This window comes from Tamandua tetradactyla, chromosome 17 (genome assembly GCF_023851605.1).
Source record: "Tamandua tetradactyla isolate mTamTet1 chromosome 17, mTamTet1.pri, whole genome shotgun sequence".
NCBI lineage: Eukaryota > Metazoa > Chordata > Mammalia > Pilosa > Myrmecophagidae > Tamandua > Tamandua tetradactyla.
Window position 1 is genome coordinate 44,902,175 of NC_135343.1, and position 27,246 is coordinate 44,929,420.

The 27,246-nt window shown below is 54.2% G+C and overlaps 1 protein-coding gene across 25 annotated transcripts in view; it reads left to right on the forward strand.

Moving 5' to 3' along the window:
* DYSF (dysferlin) overlaps positions 1 to 27,246 on the forward strand; it is a 227,496-nt gene that overhangs the window by 75,799 nt on the left and 124,451 nt on the right. For 16 of the 25 annotated variants that reach the window (XM_077134524.1, XM_077134531.1, XM_077134534.1 and 13 more), the window contains 11 exons: positions 7,991 to 8,032; positions 9,530 to 9,645; positions 10,109 to 10,222; positions 11,226 to 11,403; positions 11,907 to 12,031; positions 15,350 to 15,456; positions 20,128 to 20,320; positions 22,417 to 22,572; positions 25,905 to 26,036; positions 26,133 to 26,299; positions 26,947 to 27,061. In XM_077134524.1, the coding sequence (XP_076990639.1) occupies positions 7,991 to 8,032; positions 9,530 to 9,645; positions 10,109 to 10,222; positions 11,226 to 11,403; positions 11,907 to 12,031; positions 15,350 to 15,456; positions 20,128 to 20,320; positions 22,417 to 22,572; positions 25,905 to 26,036; positions 26,133 to 26,299; positions 26,947 to 27,061 (1,445 nt within the window). The remainder of the gene's footprint in view (positions 1 to 7,990; positions 8,033 to 9,529; positions 9,646 to 10,108; positions 10,223 to 11,225; positions 11,404 to 11,906; positions 12,032 to 15,349; positions 15,457 to 20,127; positions 20,321 to 22,416; positions 22,573 to 25,904; positions 26,037 to 26,132; positions 26,300 to 26,946; positions 27,062 to 27,246) is intronic. The other 9 variants (XM_077134529.1, XM_077134538.1, XM_077134540.1 and 6 more) reach the window with 1 other exon arrangement.

Here is a 27,246-nt window from a genome sequence, read left to right on the forward strand (position 1 = left end):
TTTTCAAAATTATTCTTTGGTGGCACCAACATTATGTATTGAATAATCTTTTCCCTAAATTTTGAAATACCACCTTTGTCAACCTACTAAATCCCTAAATGTGTTCTTGGGCCTGTTTCTGGATTTCTTATTTTCTTTAATTTGTATGTCTGTTTATTTTTTTCTTGGGTTTTGGGATCAGAATTATGCTGGCTCTGTAAAATTAATTGGAAAAATTTAAAGTCTGCCCTAACATCTGGAACAGTTAAATAACACTAGACTATAGTGTTTTGAGGGTTAGAAAGAATCTACCTGTACAACTCTATGGGCTGGGTGCCTTTTTTTTTTTTAGCAGATGCAGTACTAGCTCTTTAAAATGTTTTCCACTTCTCCTATGACCATTGTTATTTTTAGTTTGTTACTTTTTCTCTAGTCAATTTTTTTTTGCTATATGTATTCTCTTTAATTGAAGGATTACTCAATGAATTTTAAGTGCATAAAACTTACTAATTTTGAGTGTACAATTATTTCTTTTTACATATGTATAGATCAGTAAACTATACCCACATCAAAGTCTGGAATATTTATTTTACAACTGAATGCCATGTCAATTACCACATAAAGTTTCTTAAGTGTTCCATCCTTCACTATATTTTTATAAATATAACTTGTTAAACAACCACATTTTTTCTCATAGAAATGCTCCCTATTTCTATTTCTCTGATTTTTGGTTTTCATTCTTCTTAAACTCTTGTATTCTTTGTTTTATTCAATTTGGGTATCCTGGGTTAAAGACCAATTTTTGAACCAGTTTGAATCTTTTTAATAGTGGAATTTAACCAGTTTTTGAATATGATAACTCATCTGTACCTCTTTCAATCTATTTTATGTTAATTTTAATGCTTCTTTGATATTATTCCTTTGCTATGTTTTCTTGGTCTTTCACCACTTCCTCTCCAGTCCGAAAAATCACATGTGTATATTCTACTTTTATCCTTAACACTTACCTCAGTATCACATTTACTCACAATGAACTACTGTGTGAAGCAGAAACTGTTGACCTTCTCTTGGCCAGATGTACACAAAAGAAGGTTTTATATCTCCCTGCCCAGCCAGTGATTTGGTTAATAAGTTCTTTTAACACAGCAATATTAACATTAAAGGGGAACGTGTTACTTTTTTCCTCTTTAACTAAAAATAAGGAAATGAAATTGTACTTACTGTTTCCCATTTTATCGCATCAATTGCCTTAGCCACAGTGACAAAGTCCTTAGGTTTGGCTTAAGAACTTGCATCTTTATCTACAATGCTACATGCTAAAACAAACAAACAAACAAAAAATCCTCATTATTTGTCCTAAATACTGAAAATTAAGCATGCCTCTTTCAGTTTAAAATAATATAAATTGAAATTTTAGATCCATCTTACAAATAAATCTATTTTTGCATTTAGTTTTAAACCCCATATAACAATTTAAACTTAATCCTACTTAACTAGTTTTAATACTTACCATTAATTCTTTCATATGATTGCCTCCCTACTCTTGTATTTTTTAAATTCATGCTTTCTGTTAGCTGCAGTACATAATTCAGGGACATCATTTGGGTGGTATACTTTCTCAACTATTGCATAGCTGAGAATATCTTTCACTTGTCTTCATACAGAAGTGATAATTTGGCAGAAAATATCATTTTTGGTTCAAAATCATTTTCCCTTAAAACTCTTGTATATTTTGTTCTGGTCTTCTAACACTTATTGTTGCAAGAGAAAAATCTGAGGTCAGCCTGGCTTTTGCTTTTTTATATGTTACCTGTTTTTCTCCATCTGGATACTTGGTAGAATTTTTTCTTATCCTCAAAATGTAAATCCCTATTTCTTTATCCTTTTTTCTCTGCATTCCTTGAGAGTTTTTCGTTTTGCATGTACTTTAGTAACTCAATTTTGCCTGGATCCAGTTTGCTCATTCCTGTAGGGTTCTTTGGAATTTTAATTTTAAGAATCGTATTCATTATATCTCTCCATGGCATTTCCTGTGAGCTCTGACAGTTGCCTCTGTTGCCTGTTCCTCTTTAAGCTCTTATTTGGCAAGAAACACACTCATTATTATAAGTTTTGTTTCCACCACTGTATCTATTTCAAGAAGTGGCATTTTCTCCATTACTTAACTCTGTCTCCTTTTGAACTGCAATATTACCACTTTTTCAATAACTCCCTGTAGCAGTGGGGACCAAACATTTTTTAAGGATCTCTCCTGAAGCACATCTGGTCAATTATGATAATTTGTAATTCCCTAGAAAAATCATCTGTCTTATTTATTTACATAGTATTGCGCAGAGCAGTCTTATAATTTAAACAATTCTCTTTACCCGCAGTGTTTTTCCCTTTCTCATTTCCAAAGGTATGCCTTGAGTTTCCTTTCTCTCTCTCTCTTTTTTTTCTTGTTTATTCTATTAGACTTTTTAAAGAATCAGCTTTTGAATTTATTTGTCAATTCTAAATATTTTTTTCTAGTTCCTTATTCTCTGTTCCATCTTTTTACTCTTTTCTTCAACTTTCTTCAGACTTATTTTCTTTACTTTTTAAACTTTCTAACTGCTTGTATTTATTTACAGAATTTCTAATTTAAATAATGACAATATGATTTCTGCCTTAAATGTTGCTCTAGTTTGCTAGCTGCCAGAATGCAATATACCAGAAATGGAATGGCTTTTAAAGAAGGGAATTTAATAAGTTGCTAGTTTACAGGCCTAAGGCCCAGAAAATGTCCCAGTTAAAACAAATCTATAGAAATGTCCAATCAAAGGCATCCAGGGAAAGATACCTTGGTTCAAGAAGGCCGATGAAGTTCAGGGTTTCTCTCTCAAGTGGAAGGGCACATGGCGAACATGGCGTCATCTGCTAGCTTCTTCTCCTGGCTTCCTGTTTTGTGAAGCTCCCTTGGGAGGCGTTTTCTTTCTTCATCTCCAAAGGTCGCTGGCTGGTGGACTCTGCTTCTTGTGGCTACGTTGTTTTGCTCTGCTCTCTCTGAACCACTTTCATTCTCCAAAATGTTTCCTCTTTTATAGGACTCCAGAAACTAATCAAGACCCGCCCGAATGGATGGAGACACTTCTCCACCTAATCCAGTTTAGCAACCACTCTTGATTGAGTCACATCTCCAGGGGGATGATCTAATTAAAGTTTCAAACATGCAATACTGAACAAGGATTAGAAGAAACGGCTGCCTTTACAAAATAGGATTAGGATTAAAACATGGCTTTTCTAGGGTACATACATCATTTCAAACCAGCACAAATGCCATGCTTTAAAAGGCCTTCAGCAACACCCCCCACTCCCCCAAGTTATATTTTACTCTCTTTTTTAATGGTATATATTTTGTACATTTAAATATTTAATCTATTTTGAATTTGTTTTGGTGTATGCAAACCAGAGAGTGGTCTAATCTGATTCCTTTGAAGGTAGTCTGTGGTTTCAAATGAGATCCTTGTTGGGGTTTATCTTTTTTTCTGGTATTTCGAAAAATTACTTGTATCTATCCAGGGATGAGACTCTTTTCATTGAATTTTGTCTGGAGCTTGGCGAATTCTTAAATCTGGGATGAGAACTGATTTATTTTATTATAAGATTATAACCTGGGTAGCTAGGTTATATAGGCAGGGCAGGGTGGATGTAAAAGCTCAAGCTTTGGAACCAGACAGCTTGAGTTGAAATTCTGCTCAGTCATTTTGCAGCTGAGCAAGTTGCTTCAGTCTCCTCTCTAAAAATGAGATTTTACTAGTTCATAGCGTCGTTATAAGGCTTCAGTGAGATTATCAGTGTCAAGTGCCAAGATCCTCTAGTGCCCAGTACCTAATGAGCACTGAGATAGTGTTTATTATTTATTATCATAATTATAGGTTTTCTGCATCACCAATCTGATTTTTCTTTCTGCACCAGTTCTGTTCTTTGACTTTTTCCTTGTGCCAGCTCTGTTCTTTCCTGCCTCCCGTAATATTTGCTCTTGCATATTTAGTTTCCTGTCAAGCCTTCTTTCCCCTCGACTGCTCCTTTTATATTATCCTTTCCTCTTTCCCTCTCTGTTCCCCAGAGGCTGTGCCTTCTTGCACACTACTGAGGATTCTGAAATAGTTGCCTGAACATTTCAGATGAGTGCTCTCCTGAATCTCCCAGAGGCTGTTCCCCTGACGTGGTTGGTACACCATTGTCTCCCCTTGCCCTTTCTTCGCGTTCTGACATCATGTGTTGGGTGCTGTCCTCTCTCTGCAGGAAGCCCAGTGCGTCTCTGTCCACCTGTGTGCTCAGGTGTTTAGCCGGGGACAGGGCAATGAGCCGTTGCCCGCAGACTGCTTGTGCTCCTGAAGTTGCTGTCTTCTCCAATGCCTTCTTCTAGGCTCCCTGAAACATCTTTCACTTTTAATTATTGGAATTCTCAAACACACACAGAAGTAGAGAATTAGACAATGTCCGCCCAGGTCCCCTGCCCCAGTTCCAGCAGTCCAGCTGGACAGAGTCCAGCCACTCTCTGTCATGGTGAATTCACTTCTAGTCGGTGGAATCTAGAGACCTACGTCCCAGCAGGCACTGCCCTCTCCATCCCGCCGTGGAACTGCTTCTCCTCCGAAGTGGTCCCCTGGCTCCTGAGGAGGGCTGCCCTGGACATGCAGGGGGAAGGAGCTGAGGTGGGGGCAGCGCATCTGGGCCCCCTCCCAGCCCAGAACCCCCGGCGTGGGAGGCAGCTCTGCTCCCGTTTTCTGGCGGATGCCATCCCTGACTCTGAATCCCGTGGGGACGCAGCGCGACCTCCAGGCTTTCCCGACAGCGGTTGTTTCCTGAATCTGCAGCGTGTCCACCAGCCGCCCGATGAGGGCTTGGACTGCACCCAGGTTATGACATCGGCGCCCCCTGCGCCCCATCCGTTAACCACGGCCTTTTCTGTCGTGAAAATCGTAGCGGGCAGGCGGGGAAGGTGTTGATGTGGCCACTAGATGGCGCTCGGAGCCTGGGCAACCCGACGTGCCCGCGCGGAGGCCGTCACACGCGGTTTGGGAATAAGTGGGAATAGCCATGCGACCAGGTGACCAGCTTTAAATAGATAGGTAAATAGCTGGATCCATGCCACAACAAACGGGTTAACTGTAGGGCTCAAACGGGAGCCGTTGATTTGGTCCGCACTGTGCCCGTTTCTGAGTCCAGAGCTCCTCCCTGGGCCCCGAGGGTGCGTGCTCGCCCTGCTCCCTGCCAGCCTCTCCCGCGCGTCCCGAGGCCCCTTGGAACAAGGCGCTTGAACTTTTTCTCCACGTTGGGTTGCTTTTGGTACAACTGGGGGAGGCACAGCACTTCACTTCCTCACTGCTCTCAAAATCCGAACAAAACCAAACTGTTAAAAAAGAAAAGAAAAGAATTGTTTCTCTCTATTCTCCACCCGTGGCTCCCCAGATTATTTGGTTAAATCAGAAATTTCTACACACACACACACACACACACACACACACACACACACACCCGCTCCCCCCAGTGAGGACAGAACCTGGTCTCTTCAGCTCTCCTGCCCACAAGTGTGTCTGGGCACATTTGAGTATTCCTTGGACCCTGTGCTCAAAATATTTAGTAAACATTTTCGTTTTAAGAAAGGAACGCTGTACTTAGGAGCTGCGACTCTTTTGAGGGGATACCAGGCATATGTGACCTGTAAAAACTACAGATTCTTTGATAACTTTATACTAAGGAAAATCATGCTACATAAATAGCACTTGTATCCTAAATCTTTTTCCAAAGTTAGTTTCTTTTTGTCCTTGAAACATCGATTATGATGGTTTCCCAGCAGTTCTCATCTGCAAGGTGCAGGATGGTGCCAGGCTGCTGTGTCCTGGGGCTGTGGGGGATATGCTGGGGGCCAGGACAGCTGGGAGCAGGTGATGGCCCTGGCTGTCCAGAGCCCTGGGCTGGTCTGCAGGGCTGGGGAATCTGCTGTCTGTCTCTCACGGCTTCCCCCAGCTGACAGGCTTGGGCTCGGCTTCTTAGGCCACACACCCGGAAACTTGAGAGTATTCTCTGTTTTGGGGCTTCCACAGTCCCAGGTCTCTGGGTTTAGGGGAAACCCACCTACACACACCAACTGGTGTTTGGGCAGAAGTGAGACGAGAACTAAATAGAGGCTTTGACTTGGGGGACTTCATCCCTCATTGGCCCTTGTCTTAATGAGCTGTCTGCAGATGCAGGGGGGAGAACCTGGGGTGACCCTCAGCACCCGGAGCCCCACAGCCCTGCCCCAAATTAAGAATCACTGATTTAAGACGTCAGCAGGGCCATGCCTTATCATGCACGCCCTATACCTAGCACTGTGCCTGGCTGGTTCTGATGAATGAACGAATGAATGAAGTCCGCATCGAGAGTTGGGAAGCAGGCTTCTCCTGAGCTGCTCACCGGGTCCTCCTCACCATCAGAGATGTGCGGGCCAGGTGGCTGGTGGGGTTAGGACACCTGTCTGGTCTAGAGTACCATCTGCAGCCAGGACTCGGGGTCAACGTGCTGGTGGGAAGCTGAGTCAAACTCTGTAAGAAGCACGCGGGGTTGTAACTAGTGACCTCGGACTCATTAGCCCAAGATAACCGGCCAGGCCTGTTTGTAATAATTTTGAAGGAGCTTAAAGTGGAATCTGTTTCCTTCCTGTGGGCTCTGACTGCAGCTCTCCTGGGGCTGTGGCTGTGCCTGCCTCTGTTCTCTTGCTGTTGCTGAAAGCTGAGCCCCCTGACCGAAGACCGGGGTCCTCCACTGATGAAAACCTATTCCCGTGGATAAGAGAATGGCCAAGCCTATGATTTCTGCAGCTTCACTCTGCCAGCTGGCATGCCTAGCTGTGGCCGGCTGCGGAGAGCTGTCCTTCGTGCTGCCTTCTGCCTTTGATTGTGCAGTCCTGTCTTCGAATCCCCTCTTCCCTCTTCCCCCTCTTTCTCTCTCTGTTTCTCTGTGCTTTCTTCTTTCTCAGTAGTTTGCTTAACTCTTGGCTTCTAGCGACAATCATGGAGCTATAGGAAAATAGCAGTAGGTATTATTATTATTTTTTTGCGTAAGACCAACAATATTCTCAGTGGAGGTGAACAATGAATGAAAATAAGGATTTCACCCCCCACAGTCCCAGGCTCTATCATGGCCTCAGACTTGGTTTACATTTTTATGGCTGGAGAAGGAGCAAGGACAAGAGGATGGTGGAGGAAGGCTAACAGTTGCCTGCTCCCTGGAAGGTGTCTTGTACCTGCCTAGAAGTCAGGGAGGGATTCCAAGAACCCAGAAATGGGCCAGAGCGTCTCCTTTCTGGATTCTCTTATTTCCAGAAATTTGGGTCAAGGTGTGCAGAACCTTCAGCTAATGGACCGGGTCTGGCGCTGTCCTTCTTTTGAGGTCCCAGAACCTACTGTTGTAAAAATGCAACGTGGTGCTTTCTGTGGTGATACTGCAAGTGGCCACTAGATGGCGGTGTTGCTCCTTGAAAGGCCACCTAGTGTGTTGGTCTCCGGCCTTGACCTTCCCGTCCTGGCAGAGCCCTGGGCGTGCCTGGCCGCTGAGCTCTGGCCCTTCTGTTTCCCCCACCCTGTCTTTGCATCTGTACTTTGTTTCCCTCACTTCTCTGTCTATAATATGGAAAAGTGCTTTTTTTTTTCTTTTGTTGTTTTTTTTAAAATTTCTTGAATATATCGAGTTGAGTTTTGGGTTCAGTGACCGAGGGGGTCTACAGGTGTAGGTGGGACGGGTCTGGGGCCTGCCCAAGGGGCCGGGGGCTGTGTCTGGCCGGTGGGGCCGAAGTGGGGCCTCAGGTATGCGATGACTTTAGCTTGTGATAAATTCACAGCTGGGGTGGGGGTGGGGCCTCTGGCCACATCTGTTTCCCACACAGGAGCCGTCTTTCCATCTGTCTGTCTGCCAACTCCCCATCCACAGGCCCGGCTCATGTAACCCCTTTCCACCTTCCAGCTGCGCCCATCCTTAACCCCTTTTCCATTTCTTTATGCTTCAGAGGAGCCTGCAGGTGTGGCCAAGCCTCCTCCAGCCTCAGACCGTACGTTATTTTCACCTTGGCGGGGCAGGTTGCCGGGGGTTGGGGCCTTGGGGGTTTTGCTGGATGGGAGAAGCTGCCGCTGGATGGGAGAAGCTGCCGCTGGATGGGAGAAGCTGCCTCTGGACGGGAGAAGCTGCTGCTGGAGGGATTTTTGCCAGAGCCGGACTGAGGTTCACCACCACAGTCCCCGGCTTTACCTCTGGCTGTTATGTCTCAACCGCTGTTGAATGTGTAAATTGCATGGAATGCTTTAAGGGCGACTTCCTTCCACCCAGGCTCCCTTCCTAAACTCGCTGGGCTGGGGCTGATGCTCAACCCAGCTATGCTCCCTGGAGGAGAGGGTCAGGGCAGGGGTCGGGGGAGCCAGTCTGGGGATCAGTGGAGGCAAGGCAGGGGGACTTGAGGACTTTTGCAGTCGAAACCCACAGGTACCTAGGAATCAGGATAATTGGTCTAAATAAATAGTACCAATCTCCCTAGTTCCATCAGCCCGGGCTGCCCACCTCTCTGCTAAATGCCAGAGCCCCGTCTGTGCTGGGCACTGGAAGGGAAGGTGCTGAAGGCAGCCGGGCAGCCCCTGGCTGGAGGGGCCGGAGCATCTGCTGGCTCACAGCCTTCTGCTCGGACCCTCGCGCTCGGCCCTGCGCAGCCGTGGGTCGGGGTCTGACTCCGGCACGTCCTGTCTGGGGCCGTTTCTTTGGGGCCTGGCTGGCCCCATCCTTGTTGAACTGGGTTATCCCAGTTGGTCCTGGCCCTGCTTCCCACCTTTCGGAGGCGTCCTCTTCACCCTTCCTCTGCAAAGGGGTCCAGGGTTCCCAGAGGCTGGGGGCCTCTGCTGGCGCTGGGAGAGCACGCTCTGCAGTTCTCCTTCTGGCTCTTCTCCAGCTCGTCCCACTGGAGGACCGATTGCTCTTTGTACAGTGGCGGGGAGGGGGATGCTGGGTCCAGTGGCGGCCATTAGTTTGTCTCGGCCATAAGGACACCAGAGATGTGCCTGGGACTGGCGCAGGGGGTCGTGGCATCTACCTGTCTTTGGGGACACTGTGTCCCCTCCCTGATCCCCAGGAGACAGGTTCTCTGGCCCCTGGGTTCCGGGCCTTCTCCAGAAGGTATCCAAGCGGTGCTGCGGGAGGAGGGGCGGGCGGTGGTGGGTCCTGAGGCAGGCCCTCTCTGGTGGCTGAGTGCATGGGCTCTGAGCTGAGACCATTTGGGTCCTGCCATTTTCTTGCTGTGTGTTCCTTTGCATCTCTGAGCCTCAGTTTCCTCACCTGTAAAATGGGGTTAATAAAAATAATAGAAATACTCACATGTCAACATCATGGTGAGGATTAAAGGGATTTAGGGGAGATAATGGTGGCTATCATTTTGCCACTATTTATCAATTTTACTGGGAGCCGCATCTGGCACCCGTGCAGGGAACTGAGGGCCCGGGCCGAGCTGGGGCCTGAGGGTGGCTGGGCTCCACGCTGGCCCCTCCACCCTGCCTTTGTCTCTCAGTGGATGACCACCTGGGCTTCCTGCCCACCTTCGGGCCCTGCTACGTCAACCTGTACGGCAGCCCCAGGGAGTTCACGGGCTTCCCGGACCCCTACGCGGAGCTCAACACGGGCAAGGTGAGCTGGTCTGAGGCCAGGGGCTGGGCCTGAGCCCTGGCAAGGACGGGCCCCCTGGGCTCCCCGGCCTGCACATGGCGCCTTCCACCCGGGCCTGGGCAGTGCCTGGGCCAGGCCAGAGAATATCCTTTTGACTGGCCCTCCCCTCCCGGCCCCTTTCTGTCTTCCTGCTCAGCTCTCCTCTGCCTCTTCCTCAGGGTCCAGGCTGACACCTTCATTTCTGGCCCCTGCGACCCAGGCCCCATCTGTCTCGGGTCTCATCTTCCCCCCGCCGGGTTGGAGCCTGGAGCTGACCCTCTGGGTGGCCCCAGCAAGCCCCTGACCTCTCTGGGCCCTGATTTCCCGTGGAGGAATGGTGGGGACTCCCGGGTGCCCGGAAGGTGGGAGACTGCAGGGCCTGCTCTTGGTCCCTTCCCTGTCACCCTGCGGCTCCTGGTGACTGGCCCCCCACCCCTACCTGCAGGGGGAAGGCGTGGCCTACCGCGGCCGCCTCCTGCTCGCCCTGGAGACCAAGTTGGTGGAGCACAGCGAGCAGAAGGTGGAGGACCTTCCCGCGGACGACATCCTCCGGGTGGAGGTCAGGGCCATGCTCTGGGGGGGAGGGGCCCTTTGGGGGTGAGGAGGGGGCTCGGGGGGGGTGGCTCTGCCCCATGCTCAGAATTGTGCCCTCAGCCCCCTGGGCCTCAGGTTCTCGGCTGTAAGTGGGAACAGGGAACAGTCATTCCCACCCCCCATCCCTGGGAAGCATTCTGAGGCTTAAAAAGAGAGCATCGGAACAGCCTACAGCCAAGCGAGATGCTGTTTCCTGATCAGTGTAAGAGCTAAGGGTTCCTAAGCTGCACCCCGCGGGGGACCCTGTGCTGGGGACTGACCTGGCCCAATATCATCACACCCTCCGGCAGCCGGGGGGCAAGGACTGTCTCATCTCTGCTGTACAGAGGAGGTGGCAGAGGCTCGCGTGCATCTGAGCCATGCATGGACCCACTGACCTCGGGCGATGGTTGTGGGTTAAGTGAGTTTAGATCCGTGTGTAGTGAGCGCCCAGTAAGTGTCTGCTCATTGCTATTCGCATCCTCCTAAAGCCCAAGGTCTCACCCCCTTTTCTCTGCCTCCCATGAAGAGGCGGAACATCTCCTTGGTTCCCATGAGAACGCCCCTTTCCTCAGCCCCGGGCCCTGAGGGAACAGAAGGGGAATTAATTCAGAGCTGGCTGCGGTGGGTGGGGGCCCGGGCGGGGGCGCTGGTGGCCCCTCCCGGAAGGTGGGTGGGCCTGGGCTGCCCTCCGTGGGCTGCCCCCCCCCCCCCCCCCCCGCCTTGGATGTAGGAGCAGACAACCTTGGGGGTGCAGCTCTTATCAGGGAAATGCGGCCAAACACACGCGGGCCTGGCCTAAGTTGGCTCAGTGAGAACCCAAATCTGGACGCTGCTTTCCTGAGTCGGACCATCGGCCGTCCGACCACCCGGCCCGGCGTGGCGTGGGGTGAAGTCACGGCCAGCGCCTGCCTGCCGCGGACCCCTCCCCGCTCCGGCGCCCCCCGTGCGCTCCCCGTGACCCTCCGCCCCCTCCTCTCCGCTGGCAGAAATACCTCCGGAGGCGCAAGTACTCCCTCTTCGCCGCCTTCTACTCGGCCTCCATGCTGCAGGACGTGGACGACGCCGTCCAGTTCGAGGTCAGCGTCGGCAACTACGGGAACAAGTTCGACATGAGCTGCCTGCCGCTGGCCTCCACCACCCAGTACAGCCGCGCGGTCTTTGACGGTGAGGGCCGAGGCCAGGCCCCTGGAAGGTCCCAGCCGGGGGAGCAGGGGCTGAACCCGAAATCCTGCCTCTCGTGCCGGAGGCCCAGCGTGATGGCCCTGGCGAGCGTGTTTGGGTGCTCCCCTGCTCTGCCCCGCCCCGCCCCGTTCCGGGTGGGGGGCCCACAGGCTCGCGTGACCCCGACGTGCTGCCTGCTGAGCCGGGCCTGGAGGCCGGAGCCGGGTGCGTGTCCTTGGGTTTCCCGCGGTTCGCGCTCGCAGCACCGCTGCTCTGATTGCTAGAGGAGCCCTGGCGGGAGCAGCGGCTGTCTGCTGCACTCACGCGCCCTGCTGGAGTGCTGGGGAGTACGGTCATGCCTCGTGTGCCCAAGACTCCTTGGGCGGGAAGGGGAGCCTGTCTCGGTCCCACCCTCAGTCCCCTGCCGGGGAGGCCTGAGCTCAGAAGCCCCCCATCCTACCCCACACCCGGCTTTGTGCAGTGCTCAGCTCCTCTCCCCCTGCTAGGCTGCCACTACTACTACTTGCCCTGGGGCAACGTGAAGCCGGTGGTGGTGCTGTCGTCCTACTGGGAGGACATCAGCCACAGGATCGAAACCCAGAACCAGCTGCTCAGAACCGCCGACCGGCTGGTGAGTGGAAACAGCCCCCGACACGCGCCCTCTGTATGCAGACGTCCCTGCCAGCGGCCCCCTGGGGGCACGTGATGCCTCGCTGTGCCCACAGTCTGCGTGGGGGCTGGCGGCCTCCGGGCCCTGTCAATCCCTGTTTGCAGCCCTGCCGTGCACACAGAGGAAGAGAAGAGAAGAGACGAGGCCGTACCGGGACAACCCCCAGCCTGATGGAGGAGGTTGCACAAAGAGGGTGGAGAAAAATGGGCTGGCAGCAGCAGGGCAGAGCCCCAGACTCATTCATTCACTCATTCGCTCACTCATCAGATGCCTTTTGAAGTTAACCACTCGCAAGGGCTGTGGAGGCCCCAGAACTGAACAATCAGCTGCCCTGGGAATCAGTTTAGCAAAGCAGAGGACAGACTCACTGACACCTCCCATGTAGGGATTTCCAAATTTCAATTCAGGGTGACATTCCAGGGGTACCAAGGGAGAGGTGTGGGGGCTCAGAGGAGAGCGGGGGACTAAGGGGCATTGTGGGGGGCACCTAAGGGCAGTGAGTTAGGTCCCCTTGCTGTGGTCTGGGACGAGTAACAAGGCCCTGGACAGGAGGTGACCATGGGGAGGAGATTGCCAGACTTGAGCTAAAGGGACTTGATGGTTAGTTGGAAGTGAGGGAGGAGGAATGGCTGTGGGAAGTCGGGGGAAAGAGTGGGGTGTGCGGGGTCAGGGGGCGAGCTCCCTTTGGGTGGGCTGGGGGGCTCCAGGGAGCGTAGGCCTGCTACTCGCTGGAGAGGGACAGAGTCGGAACTGGGCAGAGGCATAGAGGCCAAGGCAGGCAGGAAGCCCGGCAGGAAGCTGAGGGTCCTTGGCAGTAGCGGGATGGTACCAAGGCGCTTTGGGGGGTGTGGGTGGGGGTGGAGAGTCCCCAAGTGGAAGGAGAGCCCACGGGGAAGTGGAGGAGGCAAGGGCAGAGCACGGCATTGAGCTGCCAGGAGAGGTGTAGGTGAGGAGCAGGGACAGAAAGGGGCTCTGGGTGTGTCTGTGGGATGATCAGAAGGGCACAGTTGAAAGGAAAGACGGAAGGGGAAGCTGAGAACTGGGATCTTGGAGTATCTGGGCAGGATCCTGGCCTGGGTGCCCTGGTGCGGCACCTGTAGGGGAGGTCAGGAGACCAGGAGACGCTGAGGTGGGGGGACATGTGGAGTTGCTGTTGTACAATTCTGATCATTACCACGCTGCAGCCTCTGCAAGGACGAGGAATGCGTCTTCTCTTTCTAGGTTCCGTTCTGGGGTAGCGCACACGCCACCTAGGCTGGCGGGTAGGGGCAGGTGCAGGGGACAGAAGAGCCTCCTGGGGCTGACGGGATTCCGGGAGTGGTCTCCCAGGCCTGTGAAAGTGGAGGCCAGAGAACAGAGCTCCACCGGGGAGCCTGCAGGAGGGGCTCCCCGTGATCTGAGGTGGCCTGAGCACTCCTGGAGGGAGGCGGACGGGACCTGAGGAGGGCCAGGAGGTAGACGCTGGAAAGGAGCGAGCGCTCCAGGTGGGGAGATGGAACGGGCAGAGCCTCAGAGACGGTCACTCACCTGTGGGGAGTCAGGCCCGGCATGAAGCGGGGGACAGTGAGGATGAAATCAAGTTGTGTTGAAGCCTGTATGCAGCACCTGAACGTCCCATGACCAGGCCTGCTCATTGGGAATTGTTTGGGCGTGGGGAGCCCTGGAAGGTTCTTTTATTTTTATTGAGAAATCTTTACACACATATAGTCCATACATAGTATACAATCAGTGGCTTACAACAGCATCACATAGTTGTGTATTCATCACCATGATCATTTTTAGAACATTTGCATCCCTCCAGAAAAAGAAATATAAAGAAAAAAGAAAAACTCATACATCCCATACCCCTTTCTCTTCCTTCTCATTGACCATTAGTATTTCAGTCTACAAAATTTTTAGCCTTTATTCCCCTTTTATTTATTTTTTATCTTTCTACTTTTACTCATCTGTCCATACCCTGGATAATAGGAGCATTGAACACAAGGTTTTCACAATCACACGGTCACATAGTAAAAGCTATGTAGTTATACAGTTGTATTCAAGAATCAAGGTTACTGGAACACAGCTCGACAGTTTCAGGTACTTCCTTCGAGTCACTCCAATACACCACAAACTAAAAAGGGGTATCTATATAATACATAAGAATAACCTCCAGGATAACTTCTCGACTGTACTTGAAATCTCTCAGCCACAGAAACTTTATTTTGTCTCATTTTTCTCTTCCCCCTTTTGGTCAAGAAGTCTTTCTTAGTCCTGTGATGTCAGGTCCTGGCTCAACCCAGGAGTCCTGTACCACATTGCCAGGGAGATTTACACCCCTGGGAGTCATGTCCCACGTAGAGGGGGCGGCAGTGAATTCACCTGCCACATTGACTAAGAGAGAGAGAGGCCACATCTGAGAAACAAAAGTGGTTCTCTGGGGGTGACTCTAGGCGTAAGTTTCGTAGAGGTGAGCCCTAAGATTGAGGGCTCAGTTATTGAATTCATTGTCCCCACTGCTCCAGAGAATATCAGGAATTGCCCAGATGGGGGGGGGAGTTGAATATTTCCTTCTTTTTTCCCAGTCCCCCAAGGGGACTTTGCAAATACTTTCTTGTTCTCTGCTCAGATTACTCTGGGATATATGGGGCATCCCACTAACTTGTATACACCAAGATGACGTCCTACCCAGAATACAAATTTTGTACCAAATAAACATCTTTCCCTTTGGTCTCACACAGATGTTCAAGTTTTAAAATATTGACAATAGCATCCTTTTACCCTGTATTTTGATTTACCTTAGTCCTATCCAAATCAGCTTCATTTATATCTCTAGTCAAATTCTCATCACTTTTTCAACTTTTTAAACAATTGCTATATGGGGTAATGCTCAAGGTCTCAGTTGTCACATAAATACCGGAAGTTTCAGGGAATGACCAGACTATAAACAAATAGTTCAGTTTCTCAGAATTTAGAAACAACAGTTACAGCTCCTGAATATATGCGACTGCTGTAAGAACTTACAGTCTAGTGCCCTTTATAATAGGCCCCAGCCTGAAAACCCACGACCTTGACTTCAATTCTCCGAGTTCATACATTATGGTTAGTCCTGGAAGGTTCTGGAGCTGTGGCAGTCCTGGTTTGTCAGGTCTGGGCTCTGCTTTCTGTGCTCTAACTATTCATTCTTTTTTTGGTTCAGGGACCGGGCTGAGGTGGCCAGGGCTAGGGGCTGGGGGCCCAGTGTACCCCTTCCGCCCAGGGTGACACCCCCTCCCGTGCCCCCACTTGCCTGTTCCTTAGGAAGCTGGGCTGGAGCAAGTCCAGCTGGCCCTGAGGGCACAGTGCTCTGCCGAGGATGCGGACTCCCTGGTGGCGCAGCTGATGGATGATGTCATCGCGGACTGCAGGTAGGGGCTACCTGGTACCCTGCGCCCTCCCCTCCTGGCTCAGCAGGGCCCTTTCCCTGGGAGGGCTCCTGTGTGGCTGTGAGCAGCGGCCAGCAGTCCAGCCTGTGCTGTGTCCGAAGGTGGTGGGGCCAGCGCGGGGAGTTGAAAAGGTGACATTTGGAGCAGGCCATAAATCTCCCGGCAGCGGCAGCAGCTGCAGCCCCAGGGCAGCCGCCCACCTGAATGGAGAGCATTGTGCTGGGATCCCCGACCTCTTATTTCCCTGATGGAGTCTCCAGGAGAAGCGTGTGCATGTGTGTGCATGTGCGTGTCTGTGTGTGTGTGTGTGTGTGTGTGTGTGTGTGTGTGTGTGTGTGTGTGAGACAGTGCCCCTCCATCCCCCGAGGCTTGGTCAGGACCACGGCTCCTTTCCGGCTTTCTGTGGACAAGGCTGACTGTCAGCTGCAGGAAAAGGGGGTCCTGGGGGTGATGCAGGACCTGGGGGCTGGGGGGCTGGCAGAAGTGGGGGGGCATCTCTCCATCACCTGCACTGCTGGGTCATTTGGAGTGAGCCACGCATCAGCTTTGACCCTGGGTGTCCTCAATCTGGCACTAAGAATAACAACTTTATAGCTATCACCTAAATAAAGTGGCCCTTAGGAGGTACTTAATAAATGGTAGCTATTATTATCATTAAGAAGAAATATCAGGAGACTTAGTTTCTAGTCCCTCTCCCCAGCCTTGCAGCTCTGGGCAGCTTCACTTCTGAGGGTCTCAGTTTTCACAGCTATTAAATGGACTTAACAATGACTAATAATAATAAACAGCTGCCCTTCTATCCTCTCTAGGGTCAGGTGTGACTAGATGCAGATGTATTCTGTGCTGCACTTTTACACACGTTCCTCCCTCCACCTGATGCAGTGACCTTCAGTCCTATGTCCTCCACCTGGGGAGTGCATCTCTATCCAACAAGACTTTACCCCAAAACAAGTGCCTGCTTCCCCCGTGGTGGGATTCCAGACCTGCTGTCCACCCATTCTCCAGACCTTCTGGCAGCCTGGGGGGGGGTGGGGGGAGGCGGGTGCTGGGCACCAGGCTCCCAGAGTATAGTGACAAGACACTGCTTCTGCCTTCTGGGGGAGATGGGTGTGGACCTGAGCAAATGAAGTGCAGTGTGTTGGGGGTTAGAGCCGGGGGCTGTGGGAGCCCAGAGAAGGTGCATCTCATTCAGACAAGTCTAATTCAGGGAAGCTTCCTGGAGGTACCCCTGATGTGAGCTTTGAGGGAGGAGTAGGAGTTAGCCATTGGAGAGGGGTGTCATGAGAAGGCCTCAACGAGGCCTGGGAAGGGTGGGCAGCTGTGGGCATCTGGAGGTAGCGTGACAGTACAAACTCTATGAGCACTTTCTGTGCCAAACACCTGTTCTAAGAATTTTACAAGTGTTAATAATTTAATCCTCATAAAAATCTTAAGAGATGGAAACTAGAATTATTCCCATTTTACTGATGAGGAAACTGAGGCACAGAGAGGTTAATTAGCTCGCCCAGACTCATGCAGCTAGTGAGTGGCAGAGCCCTTCACTGTGCTGTTCTGTAATGGATGGGATTTGATGGTGGATTGGCCCCCTGGGCTCTGGCCAGTGTAGCTGAGTGGACAGTGGGGCTGTTCTCTGAGGGGGTCACTGGGGGGAGGAGCAGATTGGGGGGAAGACACTGAACTGCGGCCCAGCCATGTTGAAGGGGAGGTGCCTGAGGGACATTTGTGAAGAGGCTGGCCCTGGTTTGGAGGTCAGAGGACAGAGTGGGGTTGAGGCCAGCACGTGGCAGGCCTATGGCCACAGGGGTGAGCTCCCCAGGTCTGCCCTGCGGTGACCTCCTAGCTGGATGCCTGGGGTGTGATTAGGCTCGGGATGCTGGTTACCTGGGACGCTGCCCTCAACCCCTGTGTTGGGGGGGCCCTGGCAGATCTGAGGCTCCTGAGATGTCTAGAGTTGGCGAACCTAAGTCTTGGGCCCCCTAGTTGCCCCCTCAGGCCTCTGATCTTGGAAGATTGGGCTGAAAACACTCCTGCCAAAGCCTGACTGCCTTGAGTCACTCTCCTGGGACCTCCAGGGGTCACTGGCCTCAGGATGTTGGGAGGGGACCTGGGCTCCTGTCCCCTTCAGGGGTGCACAGGTGTCTCTCCAGGGGAGGAATTCTGGAAAACAGGGCTGATTCTGCCCTCCACCTGATTTCCAGGGCTCCACCAGCCCATGTCCACCCAGCGTCATGTTCCTCAGGCACTTCTCCTGGGACCCTGGGTTAGTGACTCCCTCTGATCTCCTGGTTCTCAGCCTCCCCCCAGAACATCTTCTCCTGGTTCCATCCTCCCCAGAAGCCCAAGTCAGAAACGGAGCCAGCTCCAACTGCAGCTCTCCTGCTGGCCAAGCCTCTCCCTCGTCCGTGGCTTCTCTTCCTTCCTCTCCAGTCCCCCACTGGTCTCCAACCTCCCAATTCATTCTCCATGATCTTAAAACTTGAGTTGGACGGTGCCATGCCTGCTTCCACTTCAGCCCTGGGGAAAGGTTCCAGCTCTTACTGTGGCCGATGGGCCTTCTGGCCCTGCCCTGTGCCTCTCCCCATTGCCTGCTTCACAGAACCCAACAAGCGCACTGTCAGGCCGTCCTGAGCCTTCGTGCTGGCTGTGCGGTCCTCACCGCCTCACACCCGCCTTCTCCTGTCTCTGAGCCTCAGATCTATGCAAATGCTGTTCCATTGGCCAGCACGTCCTTCCTGTCCTGCCAGGGGCAGCTCTGGGCTGCTGCTTCTGGGAAGATTCCTGACTTGGGGTCTGCTGGGGTAGGGACTGGAGCCTGTCTGCCTCTCTGATCTGGGGGTTTCCTGAGAGCAGGGCTGGGTCTTCTCTCCGGACCCAGGCCCCAGCCCAGGCCCACAAGGGCTGCTCACAAGGAGTGAAGTGAATGACCTGGGTGCGGTCATCTGTTCCCTGGACACTGTTCCCTCCAGCCCCGTCCCTCCAGCTCCCTGATAAAGGCCCTACCCAGATCCCTGATCTCTGAGCAGAACCCTTTCCTGACCTACCTGCTGATTTCCGAGTCAGCTGGGCTCGGCAGGGTTTTCTGTGGGGATTCAGCAGCATCCCTGTCTCCTCCTCCAGGTTGTCCTTCTTTTCCAAGCCCCTGCATTGCACCTTCCCACGGTGGGAAAGGGCCTGGGCTTCCTGTTGGTGGCAGTCATGGGGCCAGCTGTTCCCTGGGAGTGGTGATGGACATGGGGTCTCCTTGAAAATCTCCCTTTGGGGGTCTGTACGCCAGCCCCTCCAGCCCCCATCCCAAGCTGGGAGCTCAGCTCACGCTGGTGGGCTCAGCTCTCCGGGTCCGCTCCAGACCCTGCCCTCCCCCTTCTCAGGCCCACTCGGGGCTGATCCCCAGAGGCCCCAGCCCGGGACGGCGGCTCAGGCTTTCTGCACCCACGGCTCATGCCCCTCCACCACGTTCACGAGGGTGGGGGGTGGGGGCGCCCCCCGCAGGGCCAGGGGCAGCCCCGTGCGCGGCACCCTCGGGGCAGTAAATATTGTATTACCACAGGGTGTGCAGTACGTGACCTGAGACAGGCCCCGGGGCTTAAGTTTCCCAAGATGGAGTTTGCGGACGGCATCCCCCACCCTAAAAATTCAATTAAAAAAAATAACAGGAAAAATGTAGTGCGGCGAGGGCCTGCCAGAGTGGTGTATCTGGCGGCGGTGGTGCCGCTGCGCTCCGGCGGTAATTGGTTCTGCATAGCTCGGGGAAATTGGCAGAAAAATAAATCAGCGAGAGCCGGGAGTCGAGACGCTGCGGGGAGGGGAGTATGAGGTGGTGGTGGTGGGGGGGCTGCAAGTGGTGGGAGCAGGGCCGGCTGGCGGATTTGACTGATGTCCTGTTTGCGAATGGAGGGCTCTGCAGGGGGTGGGTGGGAGTGGGGCCCCCGCCCCCTCAACTAAGGATTCTCCGTTGCCCCATCCAGCATGACCCTATGTGTGCACTGACCTGGGGAGCTTGGGATGGTGGGGAGGGGGGCGAGATGTGAAGTGCTTTTTTGGGAGCCTCTGCGGGATGGCGAGTCAGAATTCTTTGCTCCAAAGAGGATTGAGTTTAACCTGCCCTCCTGCCCTCTTGTTTGGGGCTTAGGGCTGTGTCTCTGGGACTGTCTGTACCCCACCACTTCCCCAGAAGGGGGCTCCCCAAAGCAGAGGGCGCTGGGAGGGATGTGGGGCTGCCCCGGCCTGACGCATCTGTGTTACTGGCTGTGCGCCTCCTCACAGCGTCTGGGATGGCTTGTCAGGGGTCCATAAATTTCCTTTTTGAAGAAAGTGTATGTACAACACAGAATGGATTCATTTCGCGGAGGAAAACTTAGTCGGGCCTTTGCTCTAGTGGGATCCAGGCGGCAGGGGAGGGAACTCCTGGGCCCCTTGGGAGCTCGCGGTCATGTGGGGAGAGGACGTGCAAGGCTGGAGGTCGAGGATGAGTTCCAAAGGAGCGAGCAGGAGGCAGAAGGGCGGATGTGTTAGGGTGGGTTTCCTGGAGGAGGTGTGACTGCAGAGGGGCCGGGCAGGAGGAGGTGCAGGTGCATGGGGGACCCACGGGGCTCCCAGTGGGCAGGCGTGAGTGTGTGTGTCACCAGCCACCTCCCACCTGCCCGCCCCTCACAGCCGGCCCCTGGGTGATGTCCATGAGATACCGTCTGCCACCCACCTGGACCAGTACCTGTACCGGCTGCGCACCCGTCACCTGAACCAGATCACTGAGGCCGCCCTGGCCCTGAAGCTCGGCCACAGCGAGCTCCCCGTCGCCCTGGAGCAGGCTGAGGACTGGCTCCTGCGTCTCCGTGCCCTGGCAGAAGAGGTACGCAGCCCTGCCAGGCACCTTCCCTCCTCCTGCCTGCCTGATGCCTGATGCTCCCGAGCTGGGAGGGGCCTGGGGAGTTTCTGGACGGTGGTCGAACCTGGCTGTGTGGCTGAGTGACCTTGGGTGGGTGACTTTACTCTGGGCCAGTGTCTCCATTTGCAGGAGGAGGAAAGGAACAACTGCCATGGAGGATTACTGAGCGGATGCATGGGGGATACTGAGTGTAAAGGGACCCAGCACAGAGTAGTTGCTCATTAAATGCTCCCTCCCTGACAAATATGTGAGCGGCAGAGCTGGGGAGAGAACCCAGGGAGCCTGGAGGGCTTCCTCGGGGACCGGGCTCCTCTGCCAACCAGTGCCTGTCTGTGCCTGGCTTCAAACCTGCCGCTCCGGGGGGCCCTGCATTCCCTGTCCTAGATGCCTCAGAGCTCCAGGCCCAGGGAAGCTGCACTTGTAGGAACTCTGAGCTTTGTTTTACATAAGCAGAGAGAATTGGCTTCAGTTTGGTTCCTTTTCGGGGTATATCCATGCCCCACTTGTAGGAACCCCCCTCCCTGTCGCAGTCTGTGAGACCAGACACACCTCCAGTTCCACGGGCAGGCGGACTGTGTCTGAGTGAGAATGAAGGTCTGCTCGTATGTCAAAGGCACATGTGGCCACTTCCCTCTGACCAGAGCCACGGGGGAACCCCTGGGAGGAGATGGGGCTGGTGAGGAAGGGTTTTCCCCAGGCCAAGGGTGCAGGGGTGGGCAGGGCTTGCGAGCAGGTGAAGGGAGATGAGGCTCTGGGAGCTGGGGAAGGCAGTCCCAAGTGCTGGTCCCTGGGACTCAGCCCTGGCTGTCTCCGTGGGCAGGGCTGCAGGTCTGCGGCCAGTGCCTGGGAGACGCAGTGTTCCTTGCCGCGACTGACCCCTCACACTGGCCAAGGCCCATTCGTCCTGCTGATCAGAGACTGCCCCCCAGAATCTTGGCTCCAGCCTGACCTCTGAACTCTCTGACCAGAGACTATGAAATGGCGGGGTGGAGTGGACTGTAAGGGGCCTCGGGGTGGGGGCGCGCCTCCAACTTGAACGAGCATGAGAATCCCCAGGATAAAACCAGGTCGCGGTGGCCACCCCCAGAGTTTCCCACCAGTAGGTCTGGGGTGGGGCCTGAGGATGTGCATTCCAAACAGATCCCTGTGTCGTGGTGCAACTTCGAGAGCCACTGGCGTGGGGCTTAGGAGCACATGTGTGAAGTCAGAAAAACCCAGGCAGCTCCTGACCCCATAGGCCTGAATTTCCTCACCTGGCCAGTGGGGGCGCCCTTCCTGCCGCACCGGCTTGTGTTAGGGAGGAGGTGGGACAGAGCGTGGAAGACGCTTCTGCAGGGCTCCAGGGGCATTGGCCGTCCTTGGTGGCCCGGGCTGGGAGCCAGCCTCTCCCTGGCACACTCGGCCCCCCGGCTTGGCGGCGGGTGGATGCTCCCAGCAGCCAGCTCCCAGGGCTGTTCTCACTGGCTGCCAGGGGCGCCAGAGCGGACCAGGGGCCTGGCCCTTTTGTTTTGGGCTAGTCCTCATGTTCAGAGGCTACTGCCACCAGGTCCAGGGAAGGGCCAGTCCCTAGGAACCCCTGTTATTAGGGAGCAAGTCTGTGGGCTTGACTGCTGCTCTTGGGGGCGAGGAAGAGGGGGCAGCATCTTCACAGTCGCATCATCTCCCAGGTCAAATCAGACGGCCCAATGCCTCCCCCAGGGCGGATCTACCTAGTGCGGGGTTGGGGGGTACCTGGGAGTGGAAACTCTGGGCCCCGGCCGGAGTTTCTCTTCCTGGAAAACGTGTGCTCGGTTGAGGGACTTTGTGGTTGGCTCTGCGTGTGAGCTGGGGGGTGGCCTCACAGCATGTCCAAAGGGGTCTCTCTGAAGATGGGGTGCCCGCTCAGCCCTTTGTGGTCAAGGGCGACTGGGGTGAGGCTGGCATGTGGGATGGGTGCTCGAGGGGGGTGGGGAGAGGTCCGAGGGCCCTTGGTTGGGGGAGGTCTGCTGACAGCATGGCTGTGGGGCGGGGGCCTGGGGGGGTGGCTGCCCCACACTGATGGCCGCCTGCCCTCTCTGCAGCCCCAGAACAGCCTGCCCGATGTCTTCATCTGGATGCTGCAGGGAGACAAGCGGGTGGCCTACCAGCGGGTGCCGGCCCACGAGGTCCTCTTCTCCCGGCGGGGCGCCAGCTACTGTGGCAAGAACTGCGGGAAGCTGCAGACAATATTCCTGAAAGTGGGTTTTCTTCTTCGTCACGATCTCTGTTTTCTTAACGCAGGCCCCTTTTCCCTTCCCTCCTGATTCCCAGTCCTCTTCCCCACCTTTCCCAGAGGCCTTGGGCTCCACTCTCAGGAGGGAGGGGTCTTGGGTAAAGCAGCTGCCCACCTCTCTCCCAACACAAGTCTCCAGGCCCCCCGAACCTGGACTAGAAAGTGGGCAGCGAGAGCTGGAATCCCCGGTGCTGGGAGCGGGAGAAGCCGGGTCTGTGGCTCCGGGCTGTCAGGGACGGGGTGGGGTGGGGGCTGGCCCTGTGGGCCTGGCCGGCTGTGCCTGCCTCGGGCAAGCTCCCTGTAGGGAGGCGCGGGCACTCAGCCTCTGTGGGACCCGCCAGCATGTCCTGCCCAGCGTCTTGGGCTCTTGCATCAGCCACACTCCTGCTTGAGCTCTCCCTGCTGGAAGGCTGGTGTTTGGGGTTAGAGGGCCAGGTGTGCCTACCTGGGACCCATTGGAGAGCTGGGCGCAAGTCATCTTGTCCCCTTAGTCTCACCCAGCTCCCACCTCTCCTTCCTTTTCTGGTCTTTCACCACCCATCCTTGCTTGCCTCAGTCTTGTCTCAGGGGCGTGAACAGCCTTGGGGTGAGGTGACAGGAAGTACCTCCTCTCTGGGTTAAGGTGGGGAAGAAAGAGCCAGGGCTGCTTTGGCCAGCGGGACGCCTGGAGGCCGGAACACAATGGGGAAACCCCTCCCTGTGCTGCGGCTCAGGCCCGAGGGGAGGATCCCTATCGAAGGGCCACGTCCTGCAGGCTGTCCTCATGACCTCTCAGAGGAGAAGTGGGCCCAGGACGGAGGCCTGCCTCTCACCACTCCCCGTTCAGGCCAGATGACCATGGCCATTCAAGGCCTCCCCAGCCTAAACGGGCTGTCCTTCCTCTCAACCTGGCCCTTTGGTCTCCACCTGCCCCTTCCCTTCATCTCTCCTCCTGTTCATACCAGGGCCAACTCCCTCCCGTCTCACATTTGCCAGGAAGGCGTTTTGACTAACCATACATCAAGCCCTCTGAGTGGCTGTTGGTCACACGTTTGTACATTGGCCAGTTATTCTTTTTCCTCCTGGGGCGGGTAGAGAGGACAGGCTTCCTCAGCATAGTATGTGCGAACAGGTTGCCAGAGCTGGTTGGGACCCTGTGTGGCCTGGGGTGGGTTGCCTAACCTCTCTGAACCACTTGCCATTCTTCTCATCTGTACAGTGATGATAAGGCTGACCCCTTCCAAGGTTTTGAGGATTAAATCAGGTAACACAGGTAATGGGTCTTGCTAGAACTAGGTGACCAGTGAGTATTAGTTTCTCCCTGCTTTTCTCCCTCTTCCCTTTGGGGAGCGCCTTAGTTCCCTAGGGAGATGAGGCTCCACAAACAGTAGCACTGGAGGCCAATCCAAGGCCAGGGATGAGCAGATGTCTGCATGTGGGGTCATTGGTACCTCAGAAGAGAAGCCAGCTTTGCCTGGAGGGGAAAGTGTAGGGCAGTGGGCTGGCCTTTCCCACCTGTTCACCTGGCGCCTGGGTCACCTTCTCTGTGCTATCCTAACCTCCTGGAATCCTGCTTTCCTCTCGCCGAAGCCAGCTCCTAGCCTAGGAGGGCCGAAAGGAAGGGACGTCAAGTAGCTGCCACATCTGTGTGGGGTTCTCCAGGGTAGGCCCTCTGGGCAGGGTGAGGGTGGGGCTGCAGAAGCATGCCTGGGGACTCTTGGAGCCGGATGAGCTCCTGGCTCTGATCTCTCAGCCCCGCAGCCTTGGGGAAATGCAAACCGAAAATTTTCCCTGATTCCAAGCAAAAAAAAAGATATAGAATTGTTTCTCGAAGTCTTCCCCACTGAGTTTATAAGCCTCACCAGTAGCTCCTGAGCAAGCTCTACAAAAATGTTGGCAGCAAACAGAGACCAAAAAAACATTGGTGTTTCTTAACTTAAACCAAAGTTGGAAAAAATGAGCACCAGCAGAGAGGGAGAGGAACCCCAAACTAGACATTTCTTTATTTGCTGTTGCTATTTTTGGTCCGGCAGGCTGGCCTCATCTAAGGGAGGGCAGGCGAGGGAGCTGGGGGCGGATGGGGGAAGAGCGGGTCAGGCATTCCTGCCATCTCCCTGGGGCCCGTGGTTTGGAGGGGAAAAGGCAACTCACCAGCCCCGGGGGAGGGGACCGCTGAAGCGAACAGCCGTGAAGAGGTTTCCAGGGACTGTGACACGTGGGAGCAGGGGCTCCTCCAGGCTTCACCGAGGATGGCCTGAAAGAAGGGCTGGGTCTGCAGTGGGAAGGAGAAAGGGGTCTGTCCTGCCCCCCTTCCTGAGCCCCCTAACTGGGCTCTGCCTCCAAGGAGCCAGGCCTCCCCACTAGCTTGTGTCCCCTACTCTTCTGAACCCATCACAACTTCCTTTTCCTCTCTCTCAGCTTGCTGTCCCAGGGGACACTCCCCCAAGCTTGCGCCCACTTAAGCCTCAGCTCTCAATGTGCTCCTTCCTTTTGGGGACAATGTGTTATCCTAGAAATGAGGAACTTGTGCCCCTCAGGTTATATTCAACCCTTGGTTTCAATCAAAGGGTGAAGTCATTGTGGGGATGAGTTTTTATGTTGGGTTGTTGTGGTTATTCCGTCTTGGCAGAGCTTCTGAAAGTTTCAGGATAAAAAGCAGTTGAAAAACAGTGAACAGTGGTTAACACGCTGATAAGAACTTGAAAGGGCAGGGATATTAGATGATATACTAATGTCCAAGAAAAAGTAATACTGGAAGTGAAGGAGGAGGTTTTAATGTCTTCCCCTTCCAGGCCTGGAGCATTGTATTTCCTTCAGAGACAAGTTCTAGAACCGGGCTGTCCAGGATGGTAGCCACACGTTGCTGTTTACATTTAGATTTGTTAGAATAAAATAAAACACAAGAAAATTCCACTCCTCAGCCACACTAGCCACATGTTAAGTGTCCACTCGCCACCATACTGGATCATGCAGCCAGAGAACAATTCTATCGTGGCAGAAAGTTCCGGTGGGCCCTGCTATTCTAGAAGAGAAAAGAATGAGGATGTGGTGGGAGAAGGGGGATGTTGGTCTGGTCACAGCCCCCACCCCTGGATGGGGACGACGCAGGCTTCTCCCGTGGTGAGGAGGGGTCTTGGCAGGTGGAGAGAAGGTGTCTTATTTATATGTTCCCCTTGCATGAAATTCTGGTAGGTCCCCAGCAGGACTCACACCTGGCAGGGGGCCAGGCTGGCATGCCCGGGCTTGGAGGTCTCCCCCTGCTGGGCCCACCGGATCCTGAAGGGGGCTGTGGGTTTCTGTCCTTGTCTTGGTGCCCAGTATCCGACGGAAGGGGTGCCCGGAGCCCGGATGCCAGTGCAGATACGGGTCAAACTCTGGTTCGGGCTCTCTGTGGATGAGAAGGAGTTCAACCAGTTCGCCGAGGGGAAGCTCTCCGTCTTTGCCGAAACCGTGAGTGCCGCCCACCGCCCCCTGGCTCCCCCCGATGGCCGCCCCGCTGCCGGCTCAGCTCTCTCTCTTTCTCTCTCTCCCTCCCTCGCTCTCCAGTATGAGAACCAGACCAAGCTGGCCCTGGTTGGGAACTGGGGCACCACGGGCCTCACCTACCCCAAGTTTTCTGACGTCACAGGCAAGATCAAGCTACCCAAGGACAGCTTCCGCCCCTCGGCCGGCTGGGCCTGGGCTGGAGACTGGTTCGTGTGTCCCGAGAAGACGTGAGTCGTGAGCAGGGGACCAGCCCTCCCGGGAGGGCTCTAACAACTGGGGAGGCCTTTATTAGAAGCCGCATTTAGAAGTCACCCCCTTCCCTCCCCTTCCCCTCTGCACGTGAACCCTTCACGCACTGAGAGAGCTCACAGGTCCCCGCGCGGCCCTTCCTCTCTCTTAGTCCCTGCTGGAATAACGTTGTTCTTCACCATCTGCATTGCCGTCTCTACCCTCCTCTTCTCCACCTTTTCCTGTCGCCCACCTTTTTTCATTTTTTTTTTAAACTTTGAAATGGAATTATATAAAGTCTCCAGATAAGTGCACAGCTTGATAACATTTTACAAATCTGCAACTGTCTGCTGAGCTGCAGTAACTACTTGCTGGGCTCTTGGGGTCTGACCGCTGGTCCTACTTTCTCTTTCTTGGGTGACATGTTAGTTTGTCTGTGACTGTCCCTAGGTCACCTTGGGGCTCCTTTTCACTTTCTTCCCTTGTTCTTTACCCCCTCCTCTGCCCCCCACCCCCGATCTCTCTTGGAGGAGGGGGCAAGGCTGTGGGCCAGGGGGGCCAGGCAGGTGGCCCCGTCCCAGGGGCTCCGAGGAGGCGGTGGGCAGGTGGGGGCCGTTGGGGGAGCACTGAGGGCCCCCGTCCGCAGCCTGCTCCATGATGCCGACGCCGGCCACCTGAGCTTCGTGGAGGAGGTGTTTGAGAACCAGACCCGGCTCCCTGGTGGCCAGTGGATCTACATGAGCGACAACTACACCGACGTGGTAGGAGAGGGCACTTGAGGGCAGCTGGGGGCTGTTTTCCCTGGGGTCCTGGGGCATTTTCTCCCCTGTTCCCACCTTCATAGAGGGACACGGTGGGTGCGGAGTAGGCGGGAGCTGACCCCGAGTTGCAGGTCTCCAGGGGTCTTCGAGGATGGGTGCTGCTGGCCGCATCTCCTCTACCTCTC